The following is a 19,556-nucleotide window of genomic DNA, read 5'->3' as shown; positions in this document are numbered from 1 at the left end:
TAGTACATTGAATTATATAAATTCCAGGCTTATTCTACTTTTAGTAAATGAGGGGAGAATTCCACTAATCTTGTGAATTATTCTGTCGGAGAGCACTTCTCGTGACGGCGAATAGTTTTGTTGAGAAATTATACGAACTTTCATTGGAATTTGTCCATTTTCCGAGAACAGGCCCTGGGTAAAAGATAGATAAGATATACCGTAAAACACCGCAGTCTTGTTTCTTCTATCATAATCCTTGAGCTGCAGAATTGCTTCTTGTTCTTCGCTGTCAATGATTTTTACCGGAAACAAGAGCTTTAATAATTTTATGTACTTTAGTAATGGCCTCCACTTTTTCATGGCAATAAACAGATTTGAAAGAAAGCTCTCTTGATTTTCACGCTCAATATTCTGTAACAGCATTCTGAATAAGTGGTAACTCGTAGGCTCCGTATTTTCATCATTGATAACGTTCACGGACTTGAAGGGATCATCTTTGAAAGTTGTCAAGTTAATCTCCACTCTCAAACCATCGAATTGATGAAATTCAACTGAGAGCGTCGACCTTGAGAGTTTCAAAAAGCATATACCCGTTAATGACTCTAAAACCTTGAGGTTATCCCGTAGTTTTGGCATGTCAAATCGTGTGAACAATTGTCGCCTGTCCATTTTCTTGTCCACAGCGACAATTTCACTTCTTAAGGCTAGCAAATCATTGGATTTCTTTGCAATTGTCGATTTAATGGAGCGCATTTCTTGAGTAAGATCGTTAGTGGAGCTTAAAGATATGGAATGCTTCATCAATTCTTGTTTGAAAGCCTCAATTTTGATCCTGTTCATTAAGGTGGGTTTGTAAGAGTCCGATGGTAAGTTTTTTAGAGATCTTATCTCTTCCCTTATCGATTCATTAAGTTTTTGTGTTTTCCCTCTAATAGTATTGATTTTTTCAATCTCTTCGTTTAATCTTTCGTAGTCTCCCTTCAAAACACTTAAATTTTCTGCCAAAATTAATTCTAATCCATTAAGTTGTTTTTTCCGCCATTCATACCATTCCATTGCTGCCTCCAATTTAGAGTACCCTTTAACCAATTGCAGTTGGTCTTTCATCAGCTGCTTCATTTTTTCACTTGAAGAGAAATATTCTTGAAGTAAAAGAGGGGGATGAGATCGATCAATTTGGGTCTCGAAGTCCTTGAATTTATTTTTAGATTCATTAATGCTCCTCCAAAGCTCTTTGCATCTGAAGGCTTCCACTTCCAGAATTGGTATATCAATATAGTAGGCAGAAAGTACATTATCTATCCTCTGAATCTCCATAAGATTGAGACTGTTGAGCGGGAAGTTAACTTTCTTATCGAGGTCATCTATTAGTTTAGTATCTAGAAACCCCACTCCCACCTCATCAATAAACTCTCGTAAAGTGTAGTCTTGAGTGGGCAATACTACATCGGATTGCCATTTGTTGTCAACTCCAGGAGGTTCTATTGATTCAGCTATTTTAATGTCGTTATCATCGTCTTTCGCATCTTCTCCGTCTCCTGTATCAATTTCCATACTAACGCCCTCACTATCGGCTTCTGTGGTGAAACTACGATGAGATCTATTCTCGGCCTTATTATCAACATCGCTAAATGTTATCGGTGACATTTTTTCCATCATCTCTAAATCATCATCATCCTCCACACTGGCATTCCTTTCATATCTAACGGGTGTAGTAACCGAGGTAACTGGGACAGCATAATCAGAGACAATACCTAGTTTACGCCTTTTGTTAGGAGTTGATACATTTTTCTTGTCGGAATGTTCCTCACTGCGGCCATTTCTACGATCAAAATCTGTCTGAATTTGCGTAATTTCCTTCTCGTTACCGCTATCGTTGATATTGACATCGCCGTTTCTATTAGAAGGTGTTTGTATATGAGCATGAAATACTTCAGTCATTTCCATTGGCTGAGAAGAATTCATGTTGTTTTCAGAAATTGAAATGCCTTTTCCTCTATCACTACCTCCTTCCACGTCACGGTCGGAGGGCCTCACACCACTGTACGAAGCATTGCCCGAAACATATGCCTTAGACTCATATCTCGTAAGGTTCATTGGCTCACCCTCTACCATGCTCTCTGAAGTAGCATCATAGTTGTGTACATTATGTATGGCAGTCAGTTCCATTGTTTCCTCTCGTATTGTCCCAGCATCATCAAGGTGCTGGGATTGCTCATTCTCTTTTTCTTCTATATCTGAATCTTCTCGTCTAATCCTTTGAGGGAAGATTTCAGTCATTTCCATTGAAGTGAGGTCATCTTGCGAGGCCTTGTTATCATCCGGAATTGCGACTATAGGCTCCGTAAATTCCATTCCTGACACGTCAAAATCTTCATATGCAACTACTTTTTCTTCTTTACGAGCATCATCGATTTGAGTAGACGTTACGAAAGGTTCCTCCTGGCTAGCCCTTTTCGTAGGACTGTTGTTCGTATTTTTTTTACGTCTAGGTTCTTTAGCTTCATTGTTTTGTTCGGGTACGAAAGTAAAGCTGTGCAACGTTACATCGGGAGCAAACGAAACCCTTCTCTTCACTTTGTCTTGCAAATTGAGGGTATTGATCCTAGATGTCGTATTGCTACCGTCGAGAACGTCCTTTTTTGTTATTATCCTAGTAGGAATACGGATACCTGAACTTTCTAGAAAGCTCGGAGTCATCTGTGAGCTTTGATTCTGTTTAAGAATGCCCTTGCCTGGCCCTGCGTCCTTCTCTTTCCCACTACTTCTACCTTCCTCGTCTAAATTCATTGTTAAATCGGTAACAATTACACGCCACGATAACGTCGTAGCTAGCTGCCAGCCGCTCAATCGTCAACCACATATATCTAAATGGCCTTTGTTTTGATCAGTGTTTACGTATTTCTATCCTTTCTCGGGGCGGGTTGCGCCTTCTCTTTCGCGTATTGTTTTATTCAGTGGAAGAATAACGGAAAAGGAATATGCTTCTAGCATCTGAATAAAGGAAATAAATGAAGCGCAGGCATACAGGATACTAGAAATAGAGCCGTTGAAGATACACATCCTTATCATATAATACACCTTCATTTTAACGTTGTTTTTTTTTCCCATTTTTTTTATTTGCTTGTTTTTTTGTTGCTTTGAACTACATTGCCGTTCAAGAAATTTCTAAAAGACAATTGCTATACGTGAGGTTCTGAATGGTGAATGTACTATGAATAATTGGCAACATTTCTTCAACAATCCTGTTGATCTTTCTGAACACTTAAAAAAGCCATATTTTCGCTTCGATAATAGAGATAAGGAAATTACTACAATTAGCTTCGATGAAAAGGCAAATTTAATATGGAGTGGAGACAGCTATGGTTGCATTTCATCGTACGATCCAAACTTTCAGCTTTATACAAGGTATAGGGGTCACATAGGTGGAAGTTCTGTCAGGGATGTTCTCAGCCATCGAGATGGTATCTTATCCATTAGTGAAGATTCGCTGCATTTTGCTAATAGAAGAGGTGTTACTAAATTGAACTTGACTAGTATCGATATTGCTGCGTTCAGTGAATTGAACAGCATGTGCTATGCCCCTCATTCATTGCAGAATAATATTTACTGTGGTGGCGACAATACAAACTGGGGCATTGCTTCAGTCGATCTGAACAAAGGTTGCCTGGACTCACTTTTAAATTATTCATCTAAAGTGAAACTGATGTGCTCTAATAATAAAATATTGTCTATCGGAAGACAAACCGGATCTGTGGATTTACTAGATACAACTTCCAACCGTACGATCAAATCCTTTAATGCGCACTCTGCGTCCATATCGGCGATGGATTTACGTGATAATACCTTGATCACAGTAGGAAAGTCTAAAAGGTTCTATAATTTATATGCCGATCCGTTTGTGAATGTCTACGATTTGAGAACAATGCGTCAACTTCCTCCTGTTTCTTTTTCTAAAGGAACGACTATGGGTTCTGGAGGAGCAGATTTTGTTCAATTACATCCTCTGCTTCCCACCGTCATGATCGTTGCTTCCAGCTCTGGTTCTTTTGATTTTATTGATCTTTCCAACCCGACTTTAAGAACTCAATATGTTCATCCCTGTCAATCAATTAAAAAGTTTTCTTTATCGCCCAATGGTGATGTATTGGGCATACTAGAAGCTGATAATCATTTAGACACATGGAGAAGGTCATCAAACAATATGGGAATGTTTACCAATACGCCTGAAATGCTGGCATACCCTGATTATTTTAACGATATTACTTCGGACGGCCCCGTATCTGTCGACGACGAAACATATCCTTTGAGCTCCGTGGGCATGCCTTACTATCTTGATAAAATTTTATCGGCGTGGCCGCATGTAGTATTCAAAAGTGAAGGTACTATACCACAACTAACGGGCAAGCCCCCTTTATCATCAAGCGGCAAAGGACAAAGTAACGTCACTGTGGTCTCAAGTCAAAATGAGAAATTAAGCACGCCAGAATTTCCTCTGCTACGATATGATCGCACTAAATTTGGCATGAGAAACGTCGTTACAGATTATGTTTGTTTAAGAGATCTGAGAAAACAGATCACGACTGGTTTAGAAACCAGCGATATACAGAATTATACCTCAATCAATAAGTACGAAGTACCACCAGCATACAGCAGGTTGCCACTGACAACAGGAAGGTTTGGTACGGATAATTTTGATTTTACACCCTTTAATAACACCGAATATTCCGGATTAGACCCAGACGTTGATAATCATTATACCAATGCCATCATACAATTATACCGCTTTATTCCTGAGATGTTCAATTTCGTGGTTGGGTGCTTGAAAGATGAAAATTTTGAATCAACTTTGCTAACTGATCTCGGCTATCTTTTTGATATGATGGAGAGGTCACATGGAAAAATCTGTAGCTCTTCCAACTTTCAAGCTTCATTGAAGTCTCTAATTGACAAACGTTTTTCAGCTAGTAATGTGCTGCACGAGCATTTGGAAGAATACTTAGAATCTTTGTGCATAGGGGAAAGCATTGAAGATTTCAATTCTTCAGAGAGTATTAAACGTAATATGCCTCAAAAATTTAACAAATTTCTACTCTCACAACTCATAAAAGAGGAAGGGCAGACCGTTAATCATAACATCACCCTCAATCAGTGTTTTGGTTTGGAAACAGAAATAAGAACTCAGTGCAGTTGTGATCATTATGATACTACTATTAAACTTCTGCCCTCCTTATCCATATTAGGAATCAACAGAACCGTGATTAAGCAATTAAATAAAAAGAATAATGGACAAAATATTCTACCATACATTGAATATGCCATGAAAAGTGCCACTCAGAAGGATAGTACTTGCCCCATCTGTGACAAAAACGAAACTATTATCCAGGAGAATACAGTCAAGAACCTACCTTCAGTACTATCGTTGGAATTATCGCTGTTAGATACGGAGCTGTCTAATATAAGGTCATCAAAAAATTGGCTTACCAATGAGTTTTATGGAAGCATCATAAAGAACAAGGCGGTTTTACGAACAACAGCGTCTGAGTTGAAAGGCACCGGCCACATATTTAAATACGAGTTGAATGGTTACGTAGCTAAAATAACCGATAACAATAACGAGACGCGTTTAGTGACATATGTGAGAAAATACAATTCGAAAGAAAATAGCTACAAGTGGCTCATGTTTAATGATTATCTTGTTGTTGAAATATCGGAAGAAGAGGCGTTGAAGATGTCATATCCTTGGAAGACACCAGAAATTATCATATACTGTGATGCTGAAGAATTACGGAAACCTTTCTTTTCTGTTGACACGTATTCTATCAACTACAACATATTATTCCGTGATCATTTTGCTAATGGAATAAGAGATACCGCAAGACGCGAGTATAAGCTATTAACACATGATGAAGCACCAAAATCTGGAACCTTAGTCGCCATCGATGCTGAGTTTGTCTCATTACAAAGCGAATTATGCGAAATTGATCACCAGGGAAGTAGAAGTATTATTAGACCTAAGAGAACAGCTCTGGCCAGAATATCGATTATTAGAGGTGAAGAAGGTGATCTGTATGGAGTGCCGTTCGTCGATGATTATGTGGTGAACACGAACCCCATAGAAGATTACTTAACAAGATTCAGTGGGATACTTCCCGGTGACTTAGATCCTGAAAAGAGTACTAAAAGACTCGTGAAAAGAAATGTTGTCTATCGAAAAGTCTGGTTGCTAATGCAACTTGGATGCATCTTTGTAGGACATGGTTTGAACAACGATTTCAAACACATCAACATAAACGTCCCAAAAAGCCAAATCCGCGATACCGCCATATACTTCTTACAGGGAAAGAGATACCTTTCATTACGTTATCTGGCATATGTGTTACTAGGAATGAATATCCAAGAAGGGAATCATGATTCCATCGAGGATGCGCATACTGCTTTGATTCTTTACAGAAAATATCTCGATTTGAAACAGAAAACTATTTTCGAAAAGGTTCTAAACAGCGTGTATGAAGAAGGAAGAGCCCATAATTTCAAAGTTCCAGAAACTCCAGGAGCATGAAGGAGCCTACACTCCTATAATGTTATGAAGCCCGGCATTACCAGTCATTCTAAAAAACTACACAAAAATAATCAAAAAAATTATAAAATACACTGTTTGTATAACATTATATACCTCATAATAAACTTATACAAAACATTTTGAAACCGGCCACACTGAATTTCACCACCATCACACAGGGGGGAAATCACTCTCCCGTGTGAAAAATCACATCCGACATTACCAATACCAGCTCTACTCTTGTTCGAGCTCCCGTATGTTTCCTGTTTGTTTCGCGGTCCATCAATAGCATATGCTGCCAGATATGGGGATACTGGCCGCATATGGAAAAAGTATGCCAAAATGTTCTGGTTTTATTTCCGCCAATTTTGGGAAAGGGTAACGTCATCACAGGATGCTAGCGTTCTTTCTTTAGCGTTCTTACTAATAGGTACTGCAGTTACAATATAATGCATATAAAAGTATCTTCAACGCGACAAGTAATCTAGTGAAAAGGTTTTGAGTGCAAACAAGCCTTTACTGCACAAATAGAAAAAAATGAACCTTTTTGATGTGGCTGATTACTATATAAACAAGATTGTAACTTCTCGATCGAAGTTGAGCTTGGCTAATGTTAACGAACACCAAAGGATCAAGATTCTGCTGTTAGATAAAAACACCACCCCGACAATATCCTTATGTGCTACTCAAAGCGACTTGTTGAAGCAGGAGATCTACTTGGTAGAAAAAATTGAAAATGAACAACGGGAGGTCTCAAGACATTTAAGGTGCTTAGTTTACGTTAAACCCACCGAAGAAACGCTGCAATGTCTCCTGCGTGAGTTAAGAAACCCTCGATATGGCGAATATCAAATATTTTTCAGCAATATTGTTTCCAAATCTCAGTTGGAAAGGCTAGCGGAATCTGATGACATGGAGGCAGTTACTAAAGTTGAAGAAATATTCCAAGATTTTTTTATCTTGAACCAGGATTTATTCTCGTTGGATTTGCAGCCTAAGGAGTTTTTGAGTAATAAACTGGTTTGGAGCGAGTCAGGGATTGCAGGATGCACCAACAGTCTGGTGTCTGTACTTTTGTCCCTGAAAATAAAACCAGAAATTAGATTTGAAGGTGCTAGCAAACTTTGTGAGAGATTGGCTAAAGAAGTTTTCTATGAGATTGGTAAGAATGAAAGAACATTTTTTGATTTCCCAGTAGTGGACTCAACGCCTGTATTGCTGATTTTAGATCGCAAAACAGATCCTATAACTCCTTTGCTGCAACCTTGGACTTACCAATCAATGATCAATGAGTATATAGGTATTAAGCGAAATATAGTTGATCTCTCAAAGGTGCCTAAAATTGATAAAGACCTAGAAAAGGTCACTTTATCATCGAAACAAGATGGCTTTTTTAAAGACACGATGTATTTGAATTTCGGGGAGCTAGGTGACAAATTAAAACAATACGTGACCAACTACAAGGACAAGACACAAACAAATAGCCAAATAGACTCTATTGAAGATATCAAAAACTTCATTGAGAAGTATCCCGAGTTTAGAAAGTTATCCGGAAATGTAGCAAAGCACATGGCTATTGTTGGGGAGTTAGACAGACAGTTGAAGACAAGAAATATATGGGAGATCAGCGAAATAGAACAGAATCTGTCTGCACACGAAGCTAATGAAGGAGATTTCTCTGATTTGGTCAAACTGCTACAAAATGAAAACGTAGATAAGTATTACAAGTTGAAACTTGCGTGTATTTATTCTTTAACTCATCAGATAAATTCAGATAAAACCCATCAACTGATTGAGCTTTTGACACAACAACTTTTACCGGAGGATGTGAATTTTTTCCATAGATTTAAATCCTTTTTCAGCCATCAAAGTAAAACCGCTCAAAGTAAGCGTGATAAAGACGATATACTAAGTGAATTAGCAAGAAGATTTAATAGTAGAATGAATTCTAAAAGCAATGCAGCCGAAAACGTCTATATGCAGCACATTCCAGAAATCTCCTCGTTACTCACAGAACTTTCTAAAAATGAGCTGTCCAGAGATCGTTTCAAAACTGTGGGCGGCCAAAACCGTGGGACGACTCAGAACCGTATGGATATGCCTCAGGATGTCATATTATTCGTTATTGGCGGTGTAACTTACGAGGAAGCAAGGCTGGTTCATGAATTTAATGAAACAATGAATACTAGAATGAGAGTAGTCTTAGGAGGTACGTCTATATTATCGACTAAAGAATATATGAATTCCATAGAACTATGAAATAAATAATATGCACCTGATATATTTTCTTTTCTTCACACAAACAGATAAGCTTCCTCCATTTGTCTCTCAATTGATTTTTTCACGTTTTCCTTTCACGGTGCCTGATATTTACAAGGTTGGGTTCGGTGATCCTCACATACGCGTGCATGCGTCATGATAGCTTAATCCAAGGAAAGAATGTTCTCGATACAAAAAGACTCCGATACGGGGAGTCGAACCCCGGTCTCCACGGTGAAAGCGTGATGTGATAGCCGTTACACTATATCGGATACTAATTGGTGAAAAAAGAACTGGTTTTTACATTCGTACAAGTTTGTAGTTGAACTTGTATTGATCATTAATGCGACAGTAAATCGTTATCTTATTTCCATATAGCACATCTTCTAATATTAGTGTGAATTTGTTGATTCAGCCAAGTGATATTGGATTTTCCGTATTGGCAGATGAATTCGTAAAGTCCCTAAGTGTTGGTTATGAGTAGTATTAATCAAGAAAAAAGCAGAACTCTTTCTTATACTATATAAGAGAGATGTGCAAAACACACGCCGATTGGGCATGTTAAATATGTGCAATATAATAATAAACTAAGTGTTGATAATTAGTAGTATTAATTAAGAATAAAAAGCAGAACTCTTTCTTATACTATATAAGAGAGGTATATAAAACACACGCCGATTGGATATGTCAAATATGTTCAATATTACTGACCATTAAAATCTTGTGACATTTGTTGGGATTCCATTTTTGATAAGGTTAATAATATTATGTATATAGGATATACTAGAAGTTCTCCTCATGGATTTAGGAATCCACGAAAGGGAATCAACACTTTTACATAATCTTATTCTTATTTCTTTCTTCATTTTATACGTCTTTATTCATTGATCCTATTGCATTATCAATCCTTGCACTTCAGCTTCCACTAAATTTGATGACTGTCCTGAATCTTATTTCACTGGTCTAATAATTTTTGTCATCTTCTTAACACCGTATATGATAATCTTCTAGCTACGTGATTGAATGTATTAATCAGCTGTACTAGTAATTGATGGATAGTTGATTATTGTTCCAACAAATATAATAATCATCTGGGGATTTAATATAAGTGCAATGTAACGACTCACATCATTTATATATACATTCCAAGTTGGTGTCCAATTAATGGATCTTTGACTCCAAATGCCACCAATAGAACGTCATTTCAACATTCTTCATCCTGAAACAAGAACTAGTTATGTGAATAATGATGAACCTACTTGTTCCAACACTAAGTAATTTACTATAAGGTCAATGCAACGACTGATATCATTTATACATAAACTCAAAATTGATGTTCAACTAATGGTCTTTGACTCCGAGGGCACCCAACAACGGAATGCCACTTCAATATTCTTCATCCTGGAACAAAGATTAATTATGTGGCATTTGTCAACCAAAATGCCCCAGACAGTAACAATGGATACTCATGTAATAACGATAGACCTACTTGTTCCAGCAATAAGGCTTTTGGGGGTATCGGAACAGCCATCTTTACAAACACGTCAAACATGTATTGCTATGCTATTACAATTTTCTTTTCCATTCGAAACTGCTGGTGATATTACGGTTTGCAGTAGTTTGACGTGAAGTCTCAGATCAGTTACGTTCTATTACAATGCAACTATAGTCAAGATAGGCCGATGCAGTCTCATTTCAAAACATTAGTTGCTGTCGAAAGCTTATTCTGCATATAGCAGCTATATTTTGTTTTTGAACATAAAACAGTGTCGCGTATACTGTGAATAGTGATAAAATTGCCACAAACTTTTAATTGTTCAAATTGACTGATATTGCTCTTTGCGTTTTCCGCCGTCTACTATATGTATCTGAGTATTTCAGTATTTCAGTTATTTTTTTTAATGACTGCTCTTCACTTCCCAAGATATACTATCGCATATCACTTCTAACATAGCATCCACGAACATTTATGAATATAAAATAACGGGGCCATAAATTATACCCATCACGCAGCTTGCGCTCAAAAAAATCCAGTCGATTGAACGATGTTTACCTGATAATTAAACGTGATAATTCATTGCATATGACCTGCACAGAGAATTATAATATTTTACATCTTTAGTTCAAGAAGGAAAGAAGTTTATTACAGAACTGCGTAACGAATACAAATACATGCTAAAAGAGTCATTTGAATAACATATAATATTTTTCTGTTGTGTTTCCTCAGCGCAAGAGGAATTGGATATGTGGATATGTGGGTTGATTTCTCCTCTTTTCCGACTTGAAGGAGAAGGAAGAAGAGGAAATGACGGCAGACAAAAACCCGTGAAAAGTACATATATGGAAACCATACACCGTGAAAAACTTGATATAAGTGCCGAAAAAATACAGTTTTAACCAGCTTCAGGTTCAGTTTAAGAATATTAAGGAGTACGAATCCAATCTATAATTGTCACTCGAGGTGAAATTTCTTTTAGGGATACAAATCTCAAGTGAATCTTTCTCTTTATTCTATCTCTTATGTCGTCAACTGTTCAAGTGACTCTAGACTCTAGGCAATTTAAGATCAAAGTTTAGGCAAATCTGCGGAGGAGTTAAATTTTTTTTTGAGATTGTTAACATCATTGTGGCCAGCAAAGATTTTTCTTCTCCTAGCATTGATGAACCAATTTGAGATTTGAAGTTTAGTGAGACCTGTTTTTGCTAGCAGATCTCTTTTTTCCTGAACCGTTGGATAAGGGTTATGTATATGCTCAAGCAACCATTGATTTAGGATACAAACAGTGGCTTTAGGTAAATTAGACCTTTTCCCATGGCCCTTCAGCCTTTTTTCTTTTACAGACAATTCCTTACTAGACGTGTAGGCTGCCTTCTTATCTATGTTACTGGATAACAGCTTACCCCTTGAAATGCCAATAGGCTGAGGCGTTGAATAATTACCCATCATCGTGGTTGCGTTCACAGGATAAGGTTGAGCTCGCCTCTGACCTTGATAATAAGTAGAGCTTGAAAAATGTTCGTACTCAGGTAGTGAAGATATAGGAGATCTACCTACAGAAATTACATAATCTCTCTCGCTGGTAGGCACGACCTCCGGGGATTTGTAAATAACAGGAAACTGAGTTATGTTCTGACTAATTACAACACTGTTATTCTGAGCACCTCTCACTGGAGAGGGGCCAATAAAAAAAACAGGGGATGATACTGGAACTGGGTTAACTGGACTACCGACAGCCATGCTTGTCCTGGGGATGAATGAGGGGTTAAGCTGCTGTAGCCTGCGTTCCTCGTAATAGGGTCTAGGTTCATTTTCCCGGTTAAGTGACTCGAACAGGATTTGTATTGGGGGAAGCTCGATGTTTTGATTCAGGTTTAATATGCTAGTACCCATCGTTCTTGGTTTTTTTTACGTAGTTTACTATTAAAAATATTTTTATGCTGATTACTATATTTTTATTTACTTAAGAGAAATAGTACTGATATTCAAAAAAGTATAATTCAGGAAGTACTATTGCAAACATATTGAAACAGAGATAAATCAACTAAATCTTTCGTTTATATATCAGAAGTCTTTCCTCTTCGGCAAACCCTTCTCAACATTCATTTTTCCTTTTTTTAGGTTCACCTCAGCTTTTCTATGGGTGCTTCAAAATCAAGGGAAAGGTAATTACACGTCACTTAGCGAAGCAACGAGTTTTCTTGGCACGAAAAGAAGATAAATATATTGTTGTTCGCTTGTCCTAAAGGGTTGAAACCCTCTCATAGATAACGCCCATAAATTGATGCACGGTTAGTCCTTTTCGCTTGAAGAGTACGTTTTTGCCAGCGCATTTACTGACAAGTTGCCTTTGGGCGCAGTACACCGCGTGGGAAGGCGGGGACTAGTCGGAACCGAGCGAGGAACATCTCGCTTTTCCCTGTAGTAGAGCGGATCTGCCACCCCCTGAACCGATAATGAGTGTGGAAAAAATGAAGATTGGGCGCGCGCAGTATAGAACAGCAAGTTTATAATTTCTTATTTCGCGTTACTACTCACCCGTCTAGGCGGAGCGAAAACAACATTTATGTACTTACTACACGCTTTGCATTTATTAATGATAAGTTTCTTTGTTATTTATTCTCTAAGGGGCGAATTGGAAGAAAAGAACAATTAATTAGTTGTGTATTCCTCGTCTATATTGAAGGTCCACGAGATAAGATCAGTAGTGGTCGGGTTCTAGAAAAGAGGGAATGCTTCATATTTTCTTTTTCCTCAATAGACTTGGATGAAAGACAATGCCAGTCTGCTGCGCCAAGCTATTTTCAATATCATGTAGAAAGTTTATCTCCCATTGAGTCTTTCATCAGAAAATGTTGAATGACAGTTACTCTTTTTGAAAATTACTTCTGGCGCCACTTTATTTGCTGTCCGTATATCTCGTATAAAGAAGAGCTGCCATTGTACTGTATTTACACTGCATTATAGGACGTATGAAGGAAAAACAAACCAAAAAAACCTAAAAATAAGCAAATCACAGTAAAAAGGACTCAAGAGATTTTCTGGCCCGCCTTTCCAAGAAAGTCCAAATAATATGCCGGTTTTTTTTTACTTAGCAAATACCAGAAAGGGCCGTACCTGTCTCTGTAGAAGTCGTGGGATAAAAAAAAAATGCGCCAGCGCATTTGTTCATAGCGTTTCTACTTTATTTTCATGAGAAAATCATCCTACACCCAGTCATTATGCATGACATCATACATCTGATTTAAAGATCTTGTGGAGAATGCACGCCACATTAACTGTGTAGCTTTCTTCCTGGTGCAAGTGATGAGAATCGAACACGCTTTCAACATAGAAAATTATGTAAAGCCTTAGTCTAGCCATTTAAGGGAGAGTCATCATGTACGCGCCAACTTTCCTGTGCTTAATCTGGCCTAGAAAGCTCGTGATCATTAAGGACTGCAAAACGCAATCTTCCTTATGTGCTCTAGATGGCGTAGGAAAGATAAAAATAAGACTAGTAGGAATTTGCCGCGGTTAAAGTAAGAATTTTCATGCAACATATTCATCCGAGACCCGTTTTTAACTTTGCCTGCTGCTTGGCATTTTCCTCGTCTTTTACCGTGTTTTTAATTCCGATTAAGTTGCCTAGAAAAGAAAGTACGTGAGTAAAGAGAATAAATCCAGGAGAAAGAACCTGAAAGGCTGGACAAGCATATGCATTACATCAACATACATCTTACCTAAGACCTAACGGTGATGTATTAGTTGTGTGGCTTTAGGCCTCTCTCTACTTTAAATGCCGGTGACTCAAGAATAAATTAAAAAAGGCCGATAGTTGTTGGCGGTGTTATATTGTCACATCTTCTTTGTTTCTTTATGTTACATTTTACAATCTATATTGAGATATGGTCTCAATTTTTTTTATTTACCTTTAGTTCATCCTAATCTTCCATTTCGTCGGCTCTCTTTTCAGCTTCTTCGTCGGACAATTTTACTCCACCAGATACAGAAAACTGACCTCCACATCCGATCAAAACGATGCTATGGTCCTGGGTTGCGGTATTTTTAATTCTAGTTGGAACTTCAGTATCATCTTCAGATGGACCTAATCCAACAGCATAGGTCTCGCCAAAGCCCCAAGAATAGGCAATACCATTCTGAGCAACTGCAATCGAATGATGAGACCCCGCGGCAACGGCTTTGAACTTAGGAACGTTTTTCAGCTTTGTTGGAAGTGGTATGGCACGGGCCTTTCCATGAACGTCATTGTAAGTATACTCAGGCAAATCGCTTTTTGGAATGCCAGCTTCAAACATATCCAATCTACCGCAGGAGTACAGATCGCCATCTTGACATAAGATTAATGAATGATGTTCACCAGCAGCAATGCTTCTGACTATAACATCCTCAGGCAATGGTAGCTTTTTCGGTTTAGTAACAAGTGCACCATCTTCCACATTCTCCGAAACACCACACTGACCAAATTGGTTCAATCCCCAACTGACTAACTTGTTATCCTTTGTCAGGGCGAAACAATGATTTTCCCCTGATGCAATGTATTTTACATGTCTTAATCCAAATGGTCTAGGATCCAAAGTCTTCAAACGAAATCTTTCCATAACTTTTCTTCCTAATTGGTTCTGTTGGCCGTTACCCCAAGCGAACACCATACCTTCTTCATCCAGAAAAAGCACGTGATCCTTACCAGGAGCTAATTGAACGATATTGAACTTGGAGAAAGTAGGCAATTTCCATGGGGTCGTTTGAATTTTGATTTTCTCTTGGTAAAATCCCAAGATTCCTTCATTACAGCGGAAAGTCCCCCATGCATACACTTCACCATTGCTGAATAAGGCGCAACTCATGTTATCCGTGGCTCCCAATTGCACAATCTTGTGACCCTTCGTTAAAGGTGGAAAACAGTCTCTTGGTATTTTAGCTGGCGTGGATTCTAATTCGTTCAAATCACCATCTTCATCGTCACTTAAATCGCTTGCGTCCATGTCCTTTAGTTGCTCCTTAGCGTTGGAAGTATCTCTACCCAAAGCTCCCACGTCGTTGCAGCCCCAGGACCAAACATTGCTGTCTTCATCGAGGGCTAAAGTGTGCATACCACCAACCGCGAAAGAAATAATCTTCACCTCATCGCGAGGTAAAAATGGATTCAATCTTGGCCTTTTAACTTCCTTGTTCTTAGCTAGTGGACCTAAACCAAGTTCACACATAGAACCGGTACCCCAGCAAAAAATGTCTAACGGCTGAACACTTAAATACATATGTCTATAGTCTTCTTGGTTGTTTATAATATGAGAGGCATGAGTCTTGGACATTTTCTTAGCTCTATGAGCACCAGACGCATCTCCATTGACGGCGCTTGCTCTTTTTACCATTTTGAATATTTGTATTAAGTTACTTACTGAGTTTGGTGTTGAGAAATAGGCCAGAAAAAAGAGTTGAGGACTGTTATTTTGCTCGAGGCCAATTCATTTCATTGATTCCTCCCACCTTTGTTGTCCTGTGTACTTAAATTTTCAGGTTTTCATTATTATCCGGGTAATACTAGAAAAATAACGATCATCCTGAGATTCGAGTGGTAAGACACTTTATCTAAGTTGGACAACTCTCATTTTAAGTTTAATAACTTACGATCGCCTCGACAATGAGAGAAAAAAACATACTTATTAAGGTAAGGTCACTGATTGGAAAAATATTTCTATTAGGCGTAAATTCAAGAATGTGTAAATAGTTTCAGAAAAAGCACCCGTTTGAGCTGAGAATATTCGCTTATTTCTCCTTCCACAAAATTCATTGCTTAAGATCGTTACATTAGCTAATCCTGCTTTGATGCCTTCTCCTGGACCATGGATTCCCAAAAGTAACAATGTATGCACCTTGATGCCCAATTGTCAATATTAGGAACAATGCACTCCATAATTTGAAATTGGCACCATATTTTTCCGTCCCCGTACAAATAGGTTCCGATTCTTTGTAATATCGGATTCCAATCTCTTTGGAACTAAATGCTTAAATTGACAAGATAACAGGATCAGAAGTACAGCCTATGTCATCTATAGGTTTTTCATGCTTGGTGCTCCATGATATTGTCGCCTTAGATTCACCATAAAGCGTCGTATGATGGAGCCAGCTCAGTCATGATGTTAGCAGTACGGATAATTTCCTATCACCTTTCCCTGCTTTTGTTGCATTACAAGGGAGTTAGGAAAGAATGTGGCGTGTTAAAGTCACAACATGCCTTATACCAAGCAATTAGTGGCCCCATTGAGGCTTACTCTTATAAAAGTGAGATGGTGTGGTAAGATCAGAAAACCATTAAACGTGCATGCATTTTGTTCGGTGGAAGGTATTAGATCTGGCGCGCGTCTGGAAGCCCTATTTCCTGGCGTTGTTGTAGCAAAGGCTATTCCTTGAAGTAAACGCTAAAGGCGCAAAGAGCACAATTACTATGTTTTTACTGTCCTCTTCAACCGGCTTCTTATATGTTACTCTCGTAACAAAGATTAACACGCACTCTCATGTCGGACTTTTACACGGGCGACATTATAATTCAAAAAAATTGTTCTGCCATCTCCTAGAATCGAACCAGGGTTTCATCGGCCACAACGATGTGTACTAACCACTATACTAAGATGGCAAACTTCTTTAAAATTTGTCACATAGCGAACATACTTATTCCAGTATTATAGGAACTTTAGATCTAAACTTAAACTTGTTCTTCTATTTCTATATATCTAGTCCGCATTGTAGTTTCCTACAATACTACTATTTATATATGTTGGTTGTTATTACTGCTTTGGACAGTGTGTCTTCGTCTGTTTAAGATGCAGCTAGCAATTACCCTTTTAAGTAACTGCTAGTGTTTCATCTGCGACATGGCTGTTACTATTGACGTAAGCTATTCAGTTTCAACCATGACAAAATTTGTTGTATTACGGGCTCGAGTAATACCAGGGTAATTTAGCAATCCTGTTGATAACAGGGAAGTAACTTGTTTGCTAAACTAGTTGTCACGATAATTCACGGAATGTTACTTGTATATCTAATATATAAGATCTACTTTATACTTAAAAGGGTGGAAGCGCAGATTCTCGGATCCAATCCAATCGTTCGTCTATTTATATTTCGGGTGTTTCGTTTGGGTGAGGACCACGTTCTAGAATGTAATTACGAATTTGGTGCTGATATCTTGTACGACTTATATTGATTTATTTCTGTTGGAACAATAATCAACTATCCAACAATTACTAGTACAGCTGATTAATACATTCAATCACGTAACTAGAAGATTATCATATACGGTGTTAAGAAGATGACTTCTAGTATATTCTATATACCTAACTTTATTAACCTTACCAAAAATGGAATCCCAACAATTGTCACAGAATTTTAGCGGGAAATATTTGAGCCTTCTTTGGTGATATGCTATTATCATGATTAAAATTCTTATTCCTTTGTGTCAGAAATTAAAGAATTCCAACACCCTAATTGCACCTGATGTTTTTCTGGAGGCTGATATGATAGTGGAGGATCGCAGTTCAATCGACCAGATTTGTGTGGTAGATTTTTTTTTTTATTGGACAATTTTACATATGATGGCAAGTACCCTCACAGTATCTAGGTTTGCAGGAGATAACCCCCCCCCCCATCGTACAGGCAACATATAAAGCTCTCATACAAGCAGGAAGTCCCCTATATGGCTTTAGTGTTCTTCAGTAACTTCTAGGTCAATTAAGAAACGTCGGCTACCGAGGTCTTCCATTGGTATTCGGGTAAACTCTTTGCTTGAAAGACTCGCATCTTTTGTTTTCAAAATTTATAACAAAACAACCTTTCATAATGAATGGTAACAATAACGATCAAATAACTAGGCTCGATTTTGGCATTCCTAATAGAATAACTTCCTTAGTAGAGAAGCTTTGCTTTCTATTATATATTCTTATCTTATAAATCCCCCCTCCCATACATACATCGATTTATTAATAAAGATCTCATTGGATGGTCTTTGAGGACATACGCGGGAGTATATTTGAACTCACGAAAGTTGGGAAAGCATTAGCCACCCAGTCAACCAAAAATAAAAAGAATCCCATTTTTTTATTCGAAAATTCTAGTCCTGTGCACATCGTGGCAATGTTATAACAACTCAAAGTGCTGGAAAGAGTTGGACTATGATGAAGGTTAATACCAAGCCGAGAATCATGAAAATGAAAACTGTGATATAAAACAGGTAACTTAATTTGCTTTTGTCGTACTTCCTCAATTTACCGCTAACATCCATCAAGCCTTGGGACGCAACCTGGATACCAATCTCTGCCGCTCCAAGAACTTGCTTATCTTCATCAAGAGCTGATTGAAACGCCACAGCACCCTGTTTCAAACTCCCGACAAGCTTACTCATATTTTGAATTAAATCTTGTTGCAAGTTATCCTGATCTTCAATTTGCCTGTCGACTGATTTTGTGGGTTCAAATGCCAAATTCTTGTTCTGCTGTCTTCCTAACAACCTCTTCCTTAATTCCATAACAGCTTCATCGTCTTCCTTTCTGCGGAAAAGGTCCTCATTTAGGTTTTCCGCTTGTTGATCTGTAACCGCTGAATGTACGGAATCTAGATCAATACTGTACCTTCTTGTCTTAGAACTTTTCTGGTACAATTCGTACTGATACTCCATTGTTTTGTGAGTGTCATGTTTTTTTTGTATACATTCAAATGCCTTTGTTTGATATATATTTTGATACTTTGAAAATTCCTCTGAATTCTTATTGTCGGAACTTAACTCCAGCTGTTTTGTAACGGCCTTCTTTCGTAGACGATCTAAATTAGCTAGCTGTTTGCTACTCAAAATATAGGCCAGAAAAGGATCATTGGGAACATTAGTCATCATGCGTGCTTTGGTGAGGTGTCGTAGTTGCTGTTTTGGATGATATTTGACTTCCCTCTGTTTTATACTTCCATTGAAATCCATATTTTTATCACAGAAATTTCAATAAAAGATGATAACGTCTAATGTTTTCCCTCGCCCACAGCCCTAAAGGCGCGTCATATTGACTTACTTCCTTTGGGGGAAGAAAACCAAAATCGAATTAGGATTTACAAATGCACCGCACTCAAGGGTCAAGATGTTGGTTGTAACTACGTCCAATTAGCCATACCCATATATATAATTATACAAACAAAAAAATTTCTGCCGATCTACTATCAAACTATAGACTGTGGGAAATACTCAGTCACTGTTAGCGAAAAAAGGCAGGATAA

At 38.0% G+C, this 19,556-nt stretch overlaps 6 protein-coding genes and 2 non-coding genes across 8 annotated transcripts; 2 read left to right on the top strand and 6 right to left on the bottom strand.

Annotated features, from left to right (window-relative positions):
• Positions 1-12: 12 nt before the first annotated feature.
• Positions 13-2,772, bottom strand: SPC105 (kinetochore-microtubule binding complex subunit SPC105; the record flags this gene model as incomplete). Its single annotated transcript, XM_056227919.1, has 1 exon — positions 13-2,772. One exon carries the CDS (start codon positions 2,770-2,772, stop codon positions 13-15), a length of 2,760 nt encoding a protein of 919 aa, XP_056087693.1.
• A 424-nt stretch (positions 2,773-3,196) lies between these two features.
• Positions 3,197-6,544, top strand: PAN2 (poly(A)-specific ribonuclease; the record flags this gene model as incomplete). The annotated part of the gene is made up of 1 exon (XM_056227918.1): positions 3,197-6,544. One exon carries the CDS (start codon positions 3,197-3,199, stop codon positions 6,542-6,544), a length of 3,348 nt encoding a protein of 1,115 aa, XP_056087692.1.
• A 537-nt stretch (positions 6,545-7,081) lies between these two features.
• On the top strand, positions 7,082-8,803 carry VPS45 (Vps45p; the record flags this gene model as incomplete). Its single annotated transcript, XM_056227917.1, has 1 exon — positions 7,082-8,803. The coding sequence occupies one exon, from the start codon at positions 7,082-7,084 to the stop codon at positions 8,801-8,803; it is 1,722 nt and encodes a 573-aa protein (XP_056087691.1).
• A 200-nt stretch (positions 8,804-9,003) lies between these two features.
• On the bottom strand, positions 9,004-9,075 carry Skdi_7.trna9E. The gene has a single exon. It is a non-coding gene; the product is annotated as a tRNA-Glu (tRNA).
• Positions 9,076-11,369: 2,294 nt separating this feature from the next.
• On the bottom strand, positions 11,370-12,194 carry TOS8 (Tos8p; the record flags this gene model as incomplete). Its single annotated transcript, XM_056227916.1, has 1 exon — positions 11,370-12,194. The coding sequence occupies one exon, from the start codon at positions 12,192-12,194 to the stop codon at positions 11,370-11,372; it is 825 nt and encodes a 274-aa protein (XP_056087690.1).
• A 2,030-nt stretch (positions 12,195-14,224) lies between these two features.
• On the bottom strand, positions 14,225-15,673 carry SRM1 (Ran guanyl-nucleotide exchange factor; the record flags this gene model as incomplete). Its single annotated transcript, XM_056227915.1, has 1 exon — positions 14,225-15,673. One exon carries the CDS (start codon positions 15,671-15,673, stop codon positions 14,225-14,227), a length of 1,449 nt encoding a protein of 482 aa, XP_056087689.1.
• Positions 15,674-16,863: 1,190 nt separating this feature from the next.
• Skdi_7.trna8H lies at positions 16,864-16,935 on the bottom strand. The gene has a single exon. It is a non-coding gene; the product is annotated as a tRNA-His (tRNA).
• A 1,509-nt stretch (positions 16,936-18,444) lies between these two features.
• USE1 (SNAP receptor USE1) lies at positions 18,445-19,182 on the bottom strand (the record flags this gene model as incomplete). The annotated part of the gene is made up of 1 exon (XM_056227913.1): positions 18,445-19,182. The coding sequence occupies one exon, from the start codon at positions 19,180-19,182 to the stop codon at positions 18,445-18,447; it is 738 nt and encodes a 245-aa protein (XP_056087688.1).
• Between the last annotated feature and the right edge of the window lie 374 nt (positions 19,183-19,556).

Source organism: Saccharomyces kudriavzevii, assembly GCF_947243775.1.
Source record: "Saccharomyces kudriavzevii IFO 1802 strain IFO1802 genome assembly, chromosome: 7".
Lineage (NCBI taxonomy): Eukaryota > Fungi > Ascomycota > Saccharomycetes > Saccharomycetales > Saccharomycetaceae > Saccharomyces > Saccharomyces kudriavzevii.
This window is presented reverse-complemented; position numbering and strand designations above follow the sequence as displayed.